At 35.8% G+C, this 16,156-nt stretch overlaps 2 protein-coding genes across 4 annotated transcripts in view; both read left to right on the forward strand.

The window, feature by feature from the left end:
* Positions 1-10,452, forward strand: part of Spag16 (sperm associated antigen 16) — a 775,427-nt gene extending 764,975 nt beyond the window's left edge. For both annotated transcript variants that reach the window (XM_013028752.1, XM_013028820.1), the window contains one exon: positions 10,160-10,452. In XM_013028752.1, coding sequence (XP_012884206.1) covers positions 10,160-10,335 — 176 coding nt within the window. In that variant the 3' untranslated portion in view covers positions 10,336-10,452. The remainder of the gene's footprint in view (positions 1-10,159) is intronic.
* A 922-nt stretch (positions 10,453-11,374) lies between these two features.
* Positions 11,375-16,156, forward strand: part of Vwc2l (von Willebrand factor C domain containing protein 2-like) — a 146,932-nt gene continuing 142,150 nt past the window's right edge. The window contains exons 1-4 of one of the 2 annotated variants that reach the window (XM_013037779.1): positions 11,375-11,498; positions 11,717-11,926; positions 14,219-14,398; positions 14,540-14,688. In XM_013037779.1, coding sequence (XP_012893233.1) covers positions 14,299-14,398; positions 14,540-14,688 — 249 coding nt within the window. In that variant the 5' untranslated portion in view covers positions 11,375-11,498; positions 11,717-11,926; positions 14,219-14,298. Of the gene's footprint in view, positions 11,499-11,716; positions 11,927-14,218; positions 14,689-16,156 lie in introns of those variants that run through there. The other variant, XM_013037771.1, reaches the window with a different exon arrangement.

The raw sequence follows: 16,156 nt of genomic DNA on the forward strand, positions 1-16,156 counted from the left end.
TAATGTTCCATTCAACTTAGTGATATGTGCTTGGAACTTGAGAGAATATCATTGACCAAATCATTAACTGGGATCCAGTACTTTACCTTAAATAAGTTTTAATTTATCCACTGGGAAACAAATTGTCTTTAATACTGCCAAATCATTTTTTTGCCAAAACAAATGGAAATATCTCACCAAAGCAAGAATTCTTTCTCTTTTCAGAGATGATTAGTGGTTAAAATATGATTGTTGTATTTAACAAATCACTTTATTCACTATTTAGAAAAGGCTGAGGTGGTATTTGTATTGTTGAAAGGATAAGAATTGGATTAATAATATATTTTGATTTATTTCCCCTAGAGCAAAACAGAAATTGTACTTCTGTAACATATTAATATCAAACACTTCCCTGAGAAATGCAGCAGTGTCTTTCCTGCTCACCAAGGCACTATTAAATCCTAGCAACACTGAATGCACTCTTGGAACACTAAAAGAATAAAGACAAGTTGCCTTGGTTTATTCCCAGGAAGCCAAGTACAATCAGGTTCTGAAAGTCAATAAACACTATTAGAATAATGACAGATGAAAGTTTAAAAGCACTGTTGTAGTTAAATAGAGATTAATTTTAAGGCATTCCTAGGAACAAACATGGATTCCGATGGGATCTGGAGCTGCACACTCAAGAGATGTTTACTCTGAGTCATGTTGCATTTGAGTAAGAGAAGCTTAATCACTGTGGAGAGATGACATTGAACTAATCCACAAAAATCCATCCAGCAGTATTAGAGCGTGACGTAGAGGATAAGAGCATAAGCTCTGGAGTCATATGGACCGTCCATTTCCACTAATCATGAACCGTGTGCCCTTGAAGAAGTTGTTATAATCACTCTAGCCAGACTTTTCTCCTCTGAAAAGCAGGGTTATAGGCTAGCACCATCTACCACAAACATAACATGAAAATAACATATTTGAGCATATTACAATAGCCTTACATTTTTTGAGAGGAAAATATCAATTTCCTGTGTATGTTTTTTTTTTTTTTGTCAGTCATGGGGCTTGAACTCTGGGCTTGGGTGCTGTCCCTGCACTCTTCAGCTCAAGGTGAGCGCTCTATCTCTTGAGCCACAGTACCACTTCCGGCTTTATAGTGGTTTTTATTGGAGATAAGAGTCTCATGGACTCTCCTGCCTGGGATGGCTTTGAACCTCAGATCTCAGCCTCCTGAGTATCTATTGTAATTTATAATTTTATTGTTATCATTAAGAAGATGTAAAGAGGTGATTACAGTTTTTGGACAATGTCACCCCTTCCTTCACTTTCCTCCAGTTTCCCCTTTCTATCCCTGCCCATAACTTACATAGATCATTCTCCTCCATCCCTTTCTTCAGCACCCCCCCTCAAAAAAAAATAATTCCAACATAAAAACAAGCACCACTACCACCAATAACAATAACAACAACAAAGCATGTTATCGTTTCCTGGAATTTGTTTCAATAAATAATATTTTGAATGTTCAGAAAAGTTGCACTTCCTGAAGGTGTTTATATTTTAAATACATATCAAAATCCATTTTATTTAACAAAATACTATCTTCTTAACATTTTACCAGCATGAAGTTGTAAATAAAATATTTTACATTCTTTCCACTTAATGTGTCTTTGACACCTGTAAGCATTTGGGGACAGACATATTTCTTAGCTACATTTCAAGCATTGAGTGGCATTGTGTGCATCATAGCTGTTAGAATGGACAGAGCAGGTAAACAACACAATGGGTTAATGTCAGGATAGAATGATATAGCATATCGAAAGGATTTAGGACAATGGTCAGAAAATAATAAGTCCTAAAAGAAGTAATTATGGGGCGATATTGATCAAGATGCATTGGGAGATGGTGCTGTGGCTCTAAGTGGTAGAGTTCTAGCCTTGAACAAAAGAGCTCAGGGACAGTGTCCAGGCCTTGAGTTCAAGCCCCATGACTGGCAAAAAAAAAAAAAGCATTTACTTATGAGCTGATTTATTAAATGCAATCCCTTTTGTCCAATTACTTAAAATAATAAAGGAAATAATAGTTGTTATGGCAACTGTCACTGTTGCCCACTGAGTACTGACTTCAACAGTTTCCCTGCTACGTTATGGGAAACGCAAAAATAGATGCCATTGATACTGCCCTTGAATGCTTAATAAGTTAAGAAAGCTGGGCATCGGTGGCTCACTCCTGTAATTCTACCTACACAGGAGGCTGAGATCTGAGGATTTCAGTTCAAAGCCATCCTGGGCAGGGAAGTCCGTGAGACTCTTATCTCCAATTAACCATTAGAAAACCAGAAGTGGTGCTGTGGCTCAAGCGGTAGAACACTCACCTTGAGCTGAAGAGCTGAGGGATAGTACCCAGTTTCAGAGTTCTAGACCCCTGACCAACCAAAAGAAGTTGAGAAAATACAACAAACACATGATTACCCATAGTTTATGATGACATTATCATGTGAAGAGTGTGAACAAAATGTAATAAATAGAAGAGGACATTCTTTTAGGTTTCCCTACTACCAAATTTATGAAGAAAATACTTGCAAACTAGGACTTAATAGATCAACTTTTGTTTGGAAGATATGGCCAGGGACCCTGGACACATTCCACCAGGGGGAATAAGGAACATGACAATCTAGGTAATAAAATGAAATATGTATTATGAAATGAGAGCAAGGAGGGTGCCAGTGGCTCATCCCTGTAATCCTAGCTACTCAGAAGGCTGAGATCTAAGGATTGAGTTTCAAAGACAGCCAGGCAAGAAAGTATATGAGACTCTTATCCAAATCAATCATAGAAAAAGCTGGAAGTGATGCTGTGGCTCAAGTGGTAGTGTGCTATCTTTGAGCAAAAGGAACTCATGTATAGCACCCAGGCCCAGAGTTCAAGGACAAGGAAGGAAGGAAGGAAGGAAAGGAAAAGGGGAAATTGAATGAGAACAAAATGAGGAAAAAGTATATGTCTGCATAAGAGTATGCTTGGGTAAGAAAATGCAGCCTGGTGTCAGTGGCTCACACCTGTAATCCTAGCTACTCAGGAGGCTAAGATCTGAGGATCTCGGTTCAAAGCCAGCCCGGGCAGGAAAGTCTGTGAGACTCTTATCTCCAATAAACCACCAGAAAACTGGAAGTGACACTATGGCTCAAGCGGTAGAGTGCTCTCTTTGAGCTGAAGAGTGCAGGGACAGCACCCAAGCCCAGAGTTCAAGCCCAGTGACTGACAAAAAAAAAAAAGAAAAGAAAAGAATATGCAGAATATATACAATAGTACAGAGGCCTTGAAAGGCATACCAGAAAGCTGAAATATTCTCCACTGTCAGAAAGAGAAAGTAAAAAGAGCATTAAATTAGGAGCCAACATCTGATTTCAACCAGTTAGTACAATTGCTATGAGTACATTTCCTTGCCTTGACCAGGTCATTTCTCCTATGATGTTTTAATTGAAAATAAAATAACATTGGGCAAGTCAGAGATGTGGGTCCTTTGTTGTTTCTGGTGCTTTTCTTGCTGTTGTTCAGTTCAAATTAAGGGCATTGCAGGACAGAAGTAGTAAAATTAGAAAAGGGGTTGTACATCAGTGGCACAAGCCTATAATTCTAACTACTCTGGAGGATGGGATTAGAGAAGCAAGCTGGAAACCAACCTAGGCACAGGAGTCCATAAGACTCTAACTCCACTAGCTAGAGTAGAAGAGGGAAGGGTGAGTGAACACCAGTCACAGTGTTCAATGTACCTATGTGAAAATGCACTAAGAAAATAGAGGGGATGGGTGTGGTTGAAAGATGGGGGAGAGTGCAGGAAGTAGTGACATTGATCAGAAGCATTGCACTCATAAACTGACGTGTTGAACTAGAACCCCTTTGTACAACCACTCAAAGACAATAAAATCATAATTTTAAAACAGAGTTAGAGGTGTGGCTCAAGTGCTGGAGGGAAAGCCATGAGTGAAAAAAAAAAGCCAATGAGAACACAAGACCCTAAATTCAAGATGCAGTAGCTTATACACACACATGCATGCAAACACAACTCCCCCCCACACACACACATGCACATACTATATTTAAAAACTACATTGAGTCTACATAGGTAAATTTAAACATAAGTAGTGACTGAATGATTATCTGGTAAATCTTGTCAATGGTCTTGAAATCTAAAAATAGATCTTAATACAGGGTCATAATAGCTGGAAAGACAGCTGGATTACAGGAAGGAAGGATAGAAAAACTTGGTTGAGGATAGAGAAAGAGATAAAATGAAAAACTAATGGAATTTGGATCTGCAACACAGAGAATTAGCATTCATAAAGAAAATGATGAAAGCCAAGGAGAAAATTTGGCTGGAGAGATGGAAAGGGAGGTGAAATGAGTTTTTTAGCTTTCAACTAGGTACAAATTTTAGTGTGTATGATGTTTGTATTAAATCTATTTAGGAATTCATTGACCTACAAAACATGACTATCTTAGTCTCAGAGAGTCAAAAAGTAGAAAAATCAAAATAAACACTAAATAAATCAATTATAAAAATTAATGCAGGCATTACATCTAAGAGTTAATTTTTCTGGATAATGTGGTGGCCAAAAAGATTGTTTGAAATATCCCATTCTATGTGAATCTTCATTTCTGAAGGAAACTGTAAAGCCAGTAAATAAAGTCAGGCTTTCCTCATAATAAGTATTGCTTTTCAAATCCTGGCATGATCTGGAATCTTGGAAGAGAGACTCTGTTGAAGGACATGTAAGGCAAAGGGAGCTCTAGCTTTTCTGTTAGCTCATTCTCATAGACATGGATGACAAAGAAACAGCCTCATAACTTTCTGTAAGCATATTCATAATAGTATTTTTCTCTTATATATATTGTGCTATAACTCTTGTTTCATGAGTTAAAAAATATTGCAGTATTGCAAAAGTACTACCAATAAAACAAAACAAAACAAAATAAAATACTGCAGTAATACATGGTATGCTATCATGGACCGCAAAGTCCATGAGACTCTTATCTCCAATTAACCAGGAAAAACCGGGAAGTGGAGTTATGGTTCAAGTGGTAGATTGCCAGCTTTGAGTGAAAAAGCTAAGGGGCAGTTCCCAGGCCCAGAGTCCAAGCCTCAGTACTGGCTCAAACACACACACACACAAACACACACACACACACACAAACACACACACACACACACACTGTTTTATTTGAATATTTTCTTTGCATATTTTATTAGCATAGGATGAAAAAAATCCTATTCATGTTAGTTTATTCAAAGTAATTAGTACACTCAGATAAAATGTTATTGGTCTAATTTTCATGAGTTAACTCATTCGGTACTTCTTCCAGTGATTTGGTTGCTATGAGAACTTAACTCAGTAAATATTTGTAAATATTAGTAAAACTCAAATATTTGAATTTTTATAGCAATTGTACTTGAGATTGTTTTGTTCAAGATTTTAGCAGAATTGTCACTTTCTTGTAACATTGAGGAATGAAACAGTATAAAGACTTGTTTTGAGGAAATCATATGTTTATTTGGAGCTAAATTTTGAGAAATAAATTAATTTATAAAGGTTGATTGACTAGTTTTCTTTTTCTTCTTTTTTTTTTTCTTTCTTGGATTTGTCTGATTTATTTTATTTTATTTTTTTTATTTTTTTATTTTTTTGTCAGTCATGGGGCTTGAACTCTGGGCTTGGGTGCTGTCCCTGAGCTCTTCAGCTCAAGGCTAACGCTCTACCACTTGAGCCACAGCACCACTTCTGGCTTTTTCTGTTTATGTGGTTCTGAGGAATCGAACCCAGGGCTCATGTATGCAAGGTAAGCACTCTACCACTGAGCCACCTTCCCAGCCCCTGTCTGTTTATTTTTTTGCAGTACTAGAATATGAAATCCAGCCTTGTGCTTTCTAAGCAAGTGTTCTACCACTTAAGCCATACACCTACCCTTATTACTTTTACTTTAATATTTGGATAGGTCTTGATTTTGCCTGGTCTGACTTTGGACCACAATCTTCCTATCTATGCCTCCCATGAATCTGGGAATATAGGTGTGCAACGCTACACCTGACTTGTTTGCTTAGTTGGGATGGGTTGTCCTTAAATCACAATGTTCATGATTTCCACCCCCTGAGTAGTTGGGTTTGTAGACATGAGCCACTGTGCCTTGTTGCTTGGATCATTTCATAGCAGAGATTGGAAAATGAATTCTTGTCTTCTACACACAAAAAAGCTAACAAATTCATCAGATACAGTATAATAAGAGCAAATAATGTTATCCTTGTTGAATCTACTGGACAACAAAATGATGGTGATTTTCTCAATAAGAATATATTATAAAATTTTGATAGGTAAAATGAAATAGTAATTATTTTAAAGACATACAAATGAAGAGTTATTCATAATCACTCACTATTGATGGATAGTGAACTATTTATATGAAAACAGCAGTGATAAGATTAAATTAATCTTTTCCCCAGACTATATATTTTCTTCTCACTTGGTAAAAAATTTGAACACTTCAATAACCTGAATGTAAACAAATAAGAGAAATAAACCAGCTTTTTATACAACAGATGTTTAAATGTAACTTACCTTGTATCAAAATATCTATGAATCAATTTTGACTATTTTTATTTTTAATAAAAATGCAAGTTAACAAAACACACTACATTTGTGGAATACATTCATAATTGGATATCATTTTTCTTGTTTACAAAATAATATTGCATATGATTAATGCAAGAATTCCGTGTCACCTAACAATCATTTTCATTTTTAAACATTTAATACAGTATTTCAAATAGATTTAAATATAATTCACAATCTATTTTTTCATTTCAGTAGTTTAGAGGCATATTGGATTTAACATGAGCATTATTAGTAAAAGTTCACAAAAGTTCATCTGGGTTTATTTGAAATTTTATTTCTACTTTATTTTCATTCTACTGACCAAGTTCTGATGTGGACAACTGATCTTCTATTTTTACCTCCTATCTTCTATAGAAATATCATTAAGAATGTGACATTGAGATGACAATACTTTGTGTGGCTCACTGTCCATTTCCCATCACCAGAATATTTAGAAGGATCCTTCCATTAAAAACTCCACTGTCTAGAGATTACTGCCATTAATCAGACTATGGGATTTCGTTGGTGGTTTTGGAGCCATTACTTTGAATTCTCTTTCTCTCTCTGTCTGTCTCTCTGTCTCTCCCTTTCATAGCAACTAGATGCAATGTTACCAATGAATACATCCTGGCACCTAAATAAGTCGGAAAGTCTTGTAACTTTAAAGATTTAAATATCATATTCCCAGCCAAACTACTGTTTATGTTAGACATTATATACTACATAATAATCCAATATATTTTAAATACATTTAACATGATCCGGTATTTATACTTATTTTAGGCATTAGTTATGGTATACATATAATCTTCCATCTTCTGAAAAATTCAGGAAAATAGGAAAACTTCATGTCTGCTCTAGCAAAGGAAAGTATTTGAAACATCAGATGTATGGTGAATTATATAATCCTAAATATACTCAGAAATAATGAAATCATGAATCTTACAATTGTTACAGATTTGACTTCCTCAAAAAAATGATGGTTTAAAGCTAAATCCTTTTTCCCCCCTTTTCATCAGTTGTGAGCCTTGAACACATTGCCCAGGCCCTGTCTCTGAGATGTTTTGTTCACTACTAGTATTCTACCACTTTGAACCACAGCACCATTTCCAACTTTTGATTAGTTAATTCAGATAAGAGTCTCCTGGGGACTTTTCTGCCTGAGCTGGTTTCAAATTGTAATCATCAGATCTCAGCCTCCTGGGTAGCCAGGATTATGGGCATATGCCACTGGCACCCAGCAATCCTTTTCCCTTTTACAGTCTTTGATTTTGTTTGATTTCCTTCAGTTTAAATTCTTTAATTTTACTGTGAAGATGCTGTGCAGTGGGGTTACAGTTACATGAGTAAGGCAATGAGCACATTACATTACCCAAATGAAAATACACAAGGCCATAGTAAAGCTACCAGCACAACTATGTGTATCGAAGCATTATTCACCATAGTTCAGTTTAAATTTTTTAAAGAATATTCACTTACTACTTTCTCAGCTATTGTATGAAGGCTACCAAAAAACCATATTTGTTTGATTCTTTGGAAATTTACAAATAGCGACTGCCTTTAGAGTGGGGTGGGATGTAAAATCTATATGTAATGCCTCTGTCAGCGAAGACTTAGTAGAAGAAGGTTTATAATAAATATTCACATCTGCTGCTCTGGACACTCTAATCCATCCTAAGGATCTTTGCTGTGTCAGGCTTTGTTCTAGATGAAGAAACTCAGTGGTTGTAAAGGTTTGCAAATAGACCATATTTATCATGGTTAACTTTATTCTTAAAGCTTCTCTCTGTTTTAGAGATTTCTGTTTTGTTTGTGTTGTTGAGTGGGATGTAATTTTCAATTGAATATTTCACGATGCTTTTATGATGACACTATCCTCAAACTCTTATTATGAAATGGAAAAATTGTCTTTTAGGCTTGTTGAGAAGGCATCACTGCTAAAAGCGCCATGTTTGATGCAGAAGTAGAATGACAAGAGCCCAGGATGTTGGAAGTGGCGCTGTAGCTCAAGTGGTAGAGCGCTCACCTTGAGCTGAAGAGCTGAGGGTCAGCGCCCAGGCCCAGAGTTCAAGCCCCACGACCGATAAAAAAAAAAAAAGAGCCCAGGATGCGCAGGCTTGAGGAGCCGTGGTTAAATATTGGCTCCTTCTTTACCTTTGTCATCTTCATCTTTGTCATCATGATAAAGATACTAAGTCTTCTCAAGCTTTTTTTGTCTTCACCTACATAATACTCTTTTCTTTTTTTCTTTTTTCTGTGGGTCGTGGGGCTTGAACTCTGGGCCTAGATGCTGTTCCTCAGCTCAAGACAAGTGCTGTACGGTTTAAGCTACTTCCAGCTTTCTAGTGGTTTATTGGAGATAAGAATCTCAGGGACGTTCCTGCCGGGCTGGCTTTGAACTGCGATCCTCAGATCTCAGACATGAGCCACCAGCTCCCTGCTCATAATACTCTTTTATCAGTAAATTGTTTTATGAATTGCACAGGATTGTCTGTGTCAGGCACCAAATATGAGCTTCAGCATGCAGAAGAGTTTGATAAACTTTAAACACTATTGTTGCACACGCTATCTGAGTGTGGTCACATAACCAATGTGTAGTACTAATGCTGTAGTAATTTAAATACTAAGTTCATATAACCATAGTCTATTGGTTTTCTCTGCCTCCAAGGTCCTGGATAGTTTGCTACTAGACTTTTTCAATAAAACTACTAAATACAAATTGAATTGTTTCAATTTAGTGATTATTATTCCCTTACAATATACCCTAAAGATTACTAGAACAGTTTCTCCTAGCTTCTCCTAGCCCTATCATATAACAAAAATTTAGTTTAAAAATATCTTGAATTTTAAGTTATGACAAAGCCAATCATCTTGAAATTTATTTGAATTTCACTTTTTAAGATTTATTTAAATTCATTTTACTTCATCTCCAAAGAAAATGTGTTGATTTGTGAGTATTATAAACTTTGAGAGCATAAATGCATGTTGTTACTGTTTTAAGCAATGACTTAGCATAATTATGATAAGTAGAACACAAAATTTTAAATATAATTTTTGTAAGACATATTTATAGATTAAAAGTACATTTTCCCATAGGTAAAAGTTAAAAGCCATTCCTTTTAAAACTTTTCAACATATGCATTTGAGGAAGTTTGCCTGGCTTAATTGCTTTTAATGCCATCTCAAAATGATGTATTGGTCACAGATATTCAAAGAATAGTGGGTGCTTAAGGACTTCTACATACAGAATAGGCAAAGCATTAAGGTTTATTTTCCTAGTCTAAAATTTTGTATTCTAATCATTGATAGATCTTAATTATACTCAAATTAAAAGTAGTTCATATTTAAGAAAAATAAGTTTTGAATCACAACTGAAATAAAACAAAATGCTGTATTACTTATAAACTATGACTATTTATAATCTGTCCATCTCCCTGTCCACCTCCTCGTCCATCTCATTCTCTTCATTTTCCCCCATCCCTGTTTCTCTCCCCTCTCCCTCCATGTCTCTCCCTGCCTCTCCCTCTTCTTCTCTCCCACTTTCAGGTAGAGTTTTGGCTCAGGCAAGCAGCAATGGAATTATCCATTTGTTGGATCTTACATCTGGGCACATCCACAAGCTGATGGGCCACGAGAGTGAGGCACAGACAGTGGCATTTACCCACGATGGGAAATACCTGTACTCTGGAGGTTCTGATGGCACCATCCGGTCGTGGTGCTGAAGGCTAGCAGCAGGTCCCATTCCCTTTAAGGTTTGAAAATGCCTGGAGTAGTCCCAAACCGGCAAATAACTGGTTAAACAGCCAGTAGGTAACATTTTAAATTTGTTTTAAAACATGCTTTGGTTATTCATTTTAGTGTTCATAATGTTACCAATAAAAATAACAATAATAATAACTTATGTTCTTTTATTTGTCTGGTCTTTTTTTTAAATGTTTGTTTGGGTTCTTTTTGTTTTCTCCTGTGTCATTCTGATAAGAATTTAGAGACAGAGCACCCTTGCTAGGGATTTGGGAGAAACAGCTTTACAATGACGCCTAATGACAGACTAGATGAATTACAGGGGATTGATTTTTAATGTTAGAGAACAAACTGCAGGAAAACGCAGCTACTTTTTTTTCCCTCTTTTAAAAATCAAATTCAAGCTGCCAGAGGACTCAAAGTTGAATTATGTAGTACAGAAGACAGTCTTTCTGCCACGAAAGGGTCAAAGAGAAAGGAGCAAGCATTCATTTCCACAGATTCTTTGACAGTGATTATGCTTATCTATTAATAACAATCAAGGACTGCAGATGGCTTAAATCTAAATGTGAGGCTCTTCCGGAACTTTCATCTCTGCAGCCCATCCAAGGATGCATTAGGTATAATTACAAAAAAATTTCAAGTGTATTGTAATTTCAATGCAAATCAGCGTCTCACGTAGAATGCTTTCTCCTCTTCCTAATGCATGCGTCCGCTGTATAAAGCGCGACTGCTTAGAAAAACACTCCAGCCTGGGCTATAGCAGCAGCTCCGGGATTTCGACCAGCCTGGACTCAGAAGCCAGTTGTTGGCGCTGTCCGTGGTGCTGAGGAATTCCCGGCTGCCGGCAGAATGAGAAGCACACATCAGCAGTCTGAAAACTGCTCTCAGTGATGCGGAAGCCCGGCTAAAGTTGCTCCTCTCCTTTGGCGCCCACAGTTAGTTTTTTTTCTTTTTTTTCTTTTTTTCTTTTTTATTTCTTTCTTTTCTCTTTTCCTGCGGTGTAACAAGGGATCCAAGCAACATCTTGTGGACGATGCTGATGGTATTGGCGGCAGAGCTGGCTTTAAGCTACAGTATGCTGTTGCTGTCTGTGATCCTCAGAGCCTAGCCAAATCACCTCTACTGCCAGAGCAAACCTTCCGTAAGTGAGCCCATGTGTGGAGGAGGCGCAATCAGCAAGGAAATTTCATAGAAGGATCTAAGAGAGGAAAAAAAAAGCTAAAAATAAGTTCAACATGATTCTGCTATTGGTTTCTGGATTTCTGCGGGACCAGCGTTGCTTCTTGCTTTGAATTCTGAAGACAGGTCCACAGCATTTTTTTTTCTTATGTGTGTATTTGCTGTGTTTCTCTCTGGAAGGGTGGGAGACTGCATCTGGATTGTGTTTTGAAATGGGAGGTAAAGAGAATGGATTGCTTTTAATTCATGCCTGAAAACATGTATTCTTGGGAGGACTAAAGAGGAACTGCTTTCTTAAGAACATACCTGACCTTTTAGTTCAGGTTGGTCTGTGACAGCCCCCCACCCCCCACCCCCGCCACCTCCACCATTCACTTCCAGGGTGAATAGGTAAGTGTTTCTTATGACATGAGTTATGTTTGCTTTCTCAAAGAAATAGATGCTGTCTTTTAAAATCATATGTAACAATATGGGGTGGGGAGGGAAAGTTTATCTGAAAGTGACCCTCAGTTTAACCGTTGTGTGCTTTCTTATTTAAAAAATAATCTTCTGATAAACATGTTATTGGATACCTCTGTGGTTTCATTTCTGAAATTGTATTTTAAATCTTATTGGAGTAGCTCAGCTATAAAGAAGGCTTTTAAAATAGCCTAAGAACTTTATTATATTAAGAAGAAAATCTTGGTTGGTCCATGCAGATTTTAAAATGTATTTCACATTTAAAGCAAGGTTTCATGCTCATAAAAAGTAGATATCCCACCCTCGTTTTGACCTTTAAGTTTATATTCATAATAACCTGACACATTTATGCCTACCTGTGGCTTACAAAGAGATCGTTTTCTCTCTGTGTCCTTTTGAAGCAGAATCATATGTGTATTTTATGTTGCTTGCCCGCATGTATTGATAGATGATGCTAGAATATTATGAGTCACATTGCTCCCTTTCCTTCCAGGATAAACTTTCTAAATATAAAACAGGTGTACAAATGCATGCTTTAATTAGTTAAATATATTTATGCTTTTTTCAGAAGCTTCTCATATGTTTGTGACCCCTTCAGTAATTTAGAAGAAAAAATGCTTTGTCAAATAGAGCTTCCAGCTCTCAAGCAGAATTATAGGTTTGCATTTTCTTGGACTGTCATGACTCATTATTTTTGACATATTTTAAGAGAAATCTATCTCCTGTATCTTTACCCACCCCAAAATAATTCTAATATCAGGGAATACTGGAGTTCTGATATCAGATTTTTCTGAAAAGAACACATGAATATACTGCCTGCCATTTTACTATTACTAGAATTTGCATATCTAACTTAAAATGTAAATACAATCTCATAGTTTATGAAGTTTCCTAATGTCACCTTCGTCATATTTAATTTTATCTTCTGTTTATGTTAGCCTAAGAAAAATGTGGTTTGTCATTGTTTCTGAAAATAAACCAATGAGTGGCATTTATACATCTGAGGATGTCCTATATACCATCTTAGTGATACTGGCAGGAAGCCAATATCAGACAAACATTTTAACTACACAAATATTTTACAACATATTTCCTCATCTATTATTCCCTAAAGTAACAGTTTCTCAAGAGTTTTAGTTTGAGTTAGTTACTCTTATTATGTAAATAAGACCCCAGTAACAAGACTTTTACACCAAGCAGGAATAACAGGTGAGGCTTATAAGAGTTAATTTCACCCAATTATCAAAGTATATACTCTATGCATGACAATGCTTTCATTATTACCTAATGAAACTTCAGTAAATTCTTTTATGTTACCATCTTTGTGCCAGTTGCCTAAATGCAAATAGTTTGGCAGTTCAAAAGAATTGTGTTTTCAAGAATATATATGGTGATTATAGCATATGGAAATAATGAACTCATTATTTACATTACACAAAGTTACATGACACAAATGCTAAATTGCCTGGCTGTGCAAAAATTCATAGATCTTTCCTGCCCACTAGGCGCTTACCTCCTGAGTAAAACAGAGATGTGGACAGTAAAACAAATAAAATTGTCTTTCAAAACTGGCTTGAGTAGATGAAGCTCTCTTGTATTATTTGTTCTAAATCATTCTCTAATTCGCCATAGAACATTTAAGATATTTTTATTTCCATGTTGACTGAAATGAGTAGTTCATGTTGAGATTAGTGTCTTTCTTCATTTATGGGTATAAAAAGTAGGAAAGCATTTATACTAGCTCCATCTCAATTAAAACATCCAATGATTGGTGTTATGCATTTTTTTCAGAATTTACTTTTTTATAGTAATCTCTTGAGTTTGGGCACAGATAGTTTTAACACATATATTACCACTGGACCAGTCCAGTTTAAAGAAGAGGATGAAAATCCAAATATTCTGGAACTGCTTGTCAGTAGCTACTTATAACCACCCTTTGAAGCTTAGCAAAACTTCTAGTTAGGAAAAGCCAGACCTTTTAAAATCTAAAGGTAAATTCAAGTTCAAGGTTCCTCTGTAAAATAACTCCACAAATAAAAATTTTAATGCATATTTTGTGAGGGCCAACTATGAAAAATTCACAGTAAATATAAACCATTGCATGAATTTAGTCTACTTGAGGATATAGTATCCTCTGAATTGAACCCAAGCAAACAAGGGCTTAAATGAATCTATATTTCTCTTTCTATATATGTCAAATTATTTTTAAATATTTATTTTCAGCCTACCCCTCTTGTATTCCCATGGAAGGAGCTGAGTATATATAATATTAGGAGTACATCCAGAAGTCTTTGAGGAGGGGGATGGCTCTTCATATTCATGAAGCTTGCATACTTCTATTGGTCATCCCTGGATTGGTCACCTCTGCTGCCATCAGTCATGAAGACTATCCTGCTGATGAAGGTGACCAGACCTCCAGTAATGACAATCTGATCTTTGATGACTATCGAGGGAAAGGGTGTGTGGATGACAGCGGCTTTGTATACAAGTTGGGAGAACGTTTTTTCCCAGGGCATTCCAACTGTCCATGTGTCTGTGCTCTAGATGGACCTGTTTGTGACCAGCCAGAATGCCCTAAAATTCACCCAAAGTGTACTAAAGTGGAACACAATGGATGCTGTCCAGAATGCAAAGAAGTGAAGAACTTTTGTGAATATCATGGAAAAAATTACAAAATCTTGGAGGAATTTAAGGTATGACTTACCTCTGTACTTCCTGAATTCTAACTTTTTGTATCAATTCTTAGTAGATTGGTACATTTATTAGTGCATTAGATATGCACATATGTATGTATATATGCTATATATACATATATATAGTCTTTGTCACATGATTAATGTCTTTATTAATAGTCATTTATTATAAACTAATGTTTTCTGAGGGAAGGATTGTTTGTAGGTGTCTGTTTTAAATCAGTTTTCAAGTTTTATGAGTTTTTTTTGAGACCTATTATTCTGTATTTGGGGCCAGTTATCTATGGTCATGAAAAATTAGTATTTGTTTATCATGTGGAAATAAAAGGGCCACAAGGTCACACTTCTGACCGGTGATCTTCATAATAAGAAAATGCATCGGGCCTACTTGTCGTAAAGCAGACTGTTTGCAAGGCTTCGTGGACAACTTAACTTTTTAATAATGTGTAAAAAATAACTTTTTAATACCTACATGGTATTTACTGGCTTTTATGCCATTTTCTTTTTTCTAAATAACTTGTAGTTCATATTTTCCTCTTCCTAGATTCTCTTTACTTCACTAATGACTTTTAATTAAGTTGTCAAATATGAATCCTAAGGGCATGAATTAATACATGAGGACATCCTCTGCAATTGGGCCACATGAGGAAGTCCAGGCCAGTCTTGGATACTTAAGAAGAACCTGTCTCACGTAAAGAAACAAACGTAGTCCTCTTTTTGTTTTGTGGGGTTTTTGTTAACTGTATTTATTTCTTTTCTTTTTGGTACTGGGGATAGAACCCAGGGTGTTACACCTACTAGGCAAGTACTTTGCTACTGAGCTACATCCCTGCGCACATATTCCTCTTTACATGTAACATTTTTTTCCTTGAGATGAATGATATATCTATGTCCTGACACAAATGGGTATCATGTCATCTGCCCAACTTCTGTGAAAAGATGCCCAGAATAATTAAATGAAAGAAAATAAGGCTGTTTGAAAAAAGAATATTCAGTTCTTAGCATCACGTCAACTTCTTTCTTCACAAGAGACAGAGAATACCACAAGTCAATGGATGAAAACAAGACTTAACTGATTATCAAAGATTACTGTCAGAATATTATGTTCATTCAGCTCTTAGGTCATCAGTTCTAGTGAGTTCTAATTTACCTAGGAGTACGTAAATATTTTAACAAGATTCCCATCAATATAAAGGACATTTTATTCATAATTATTGCGTCAACTTTCTAAGATGTGTTATTCTAGAATTTTTTCTTATACATATTGAGAAATATGAGTCTGGAAGGCATAATGAAATTATTTGTTATTGACAACAATAATAAAGAGAATCCCATTATATATATTATATATACTATATGTTATATATAGTATATATAATATACATATTATATATATACATATATACATATATACATATATACATATATACATATATATATATATATATATATATATATATATATATAT

This window comes from Dipodomys ordii, unplaced genomic scaffold (assembly GCF_000151885.1).
Source record: "Dipodomys ordii isolate 6190 unplaced genomic scaffold, Dord_2.0 Scaffold1, whole genome shotgun sequence".
Classification (NCBI taxonomy): Eukaryota; Metazoa; Chordata; class Mammalia; order Rodentia; family Heteromyidae; genus Dipodomys; species Dipodomys ordii.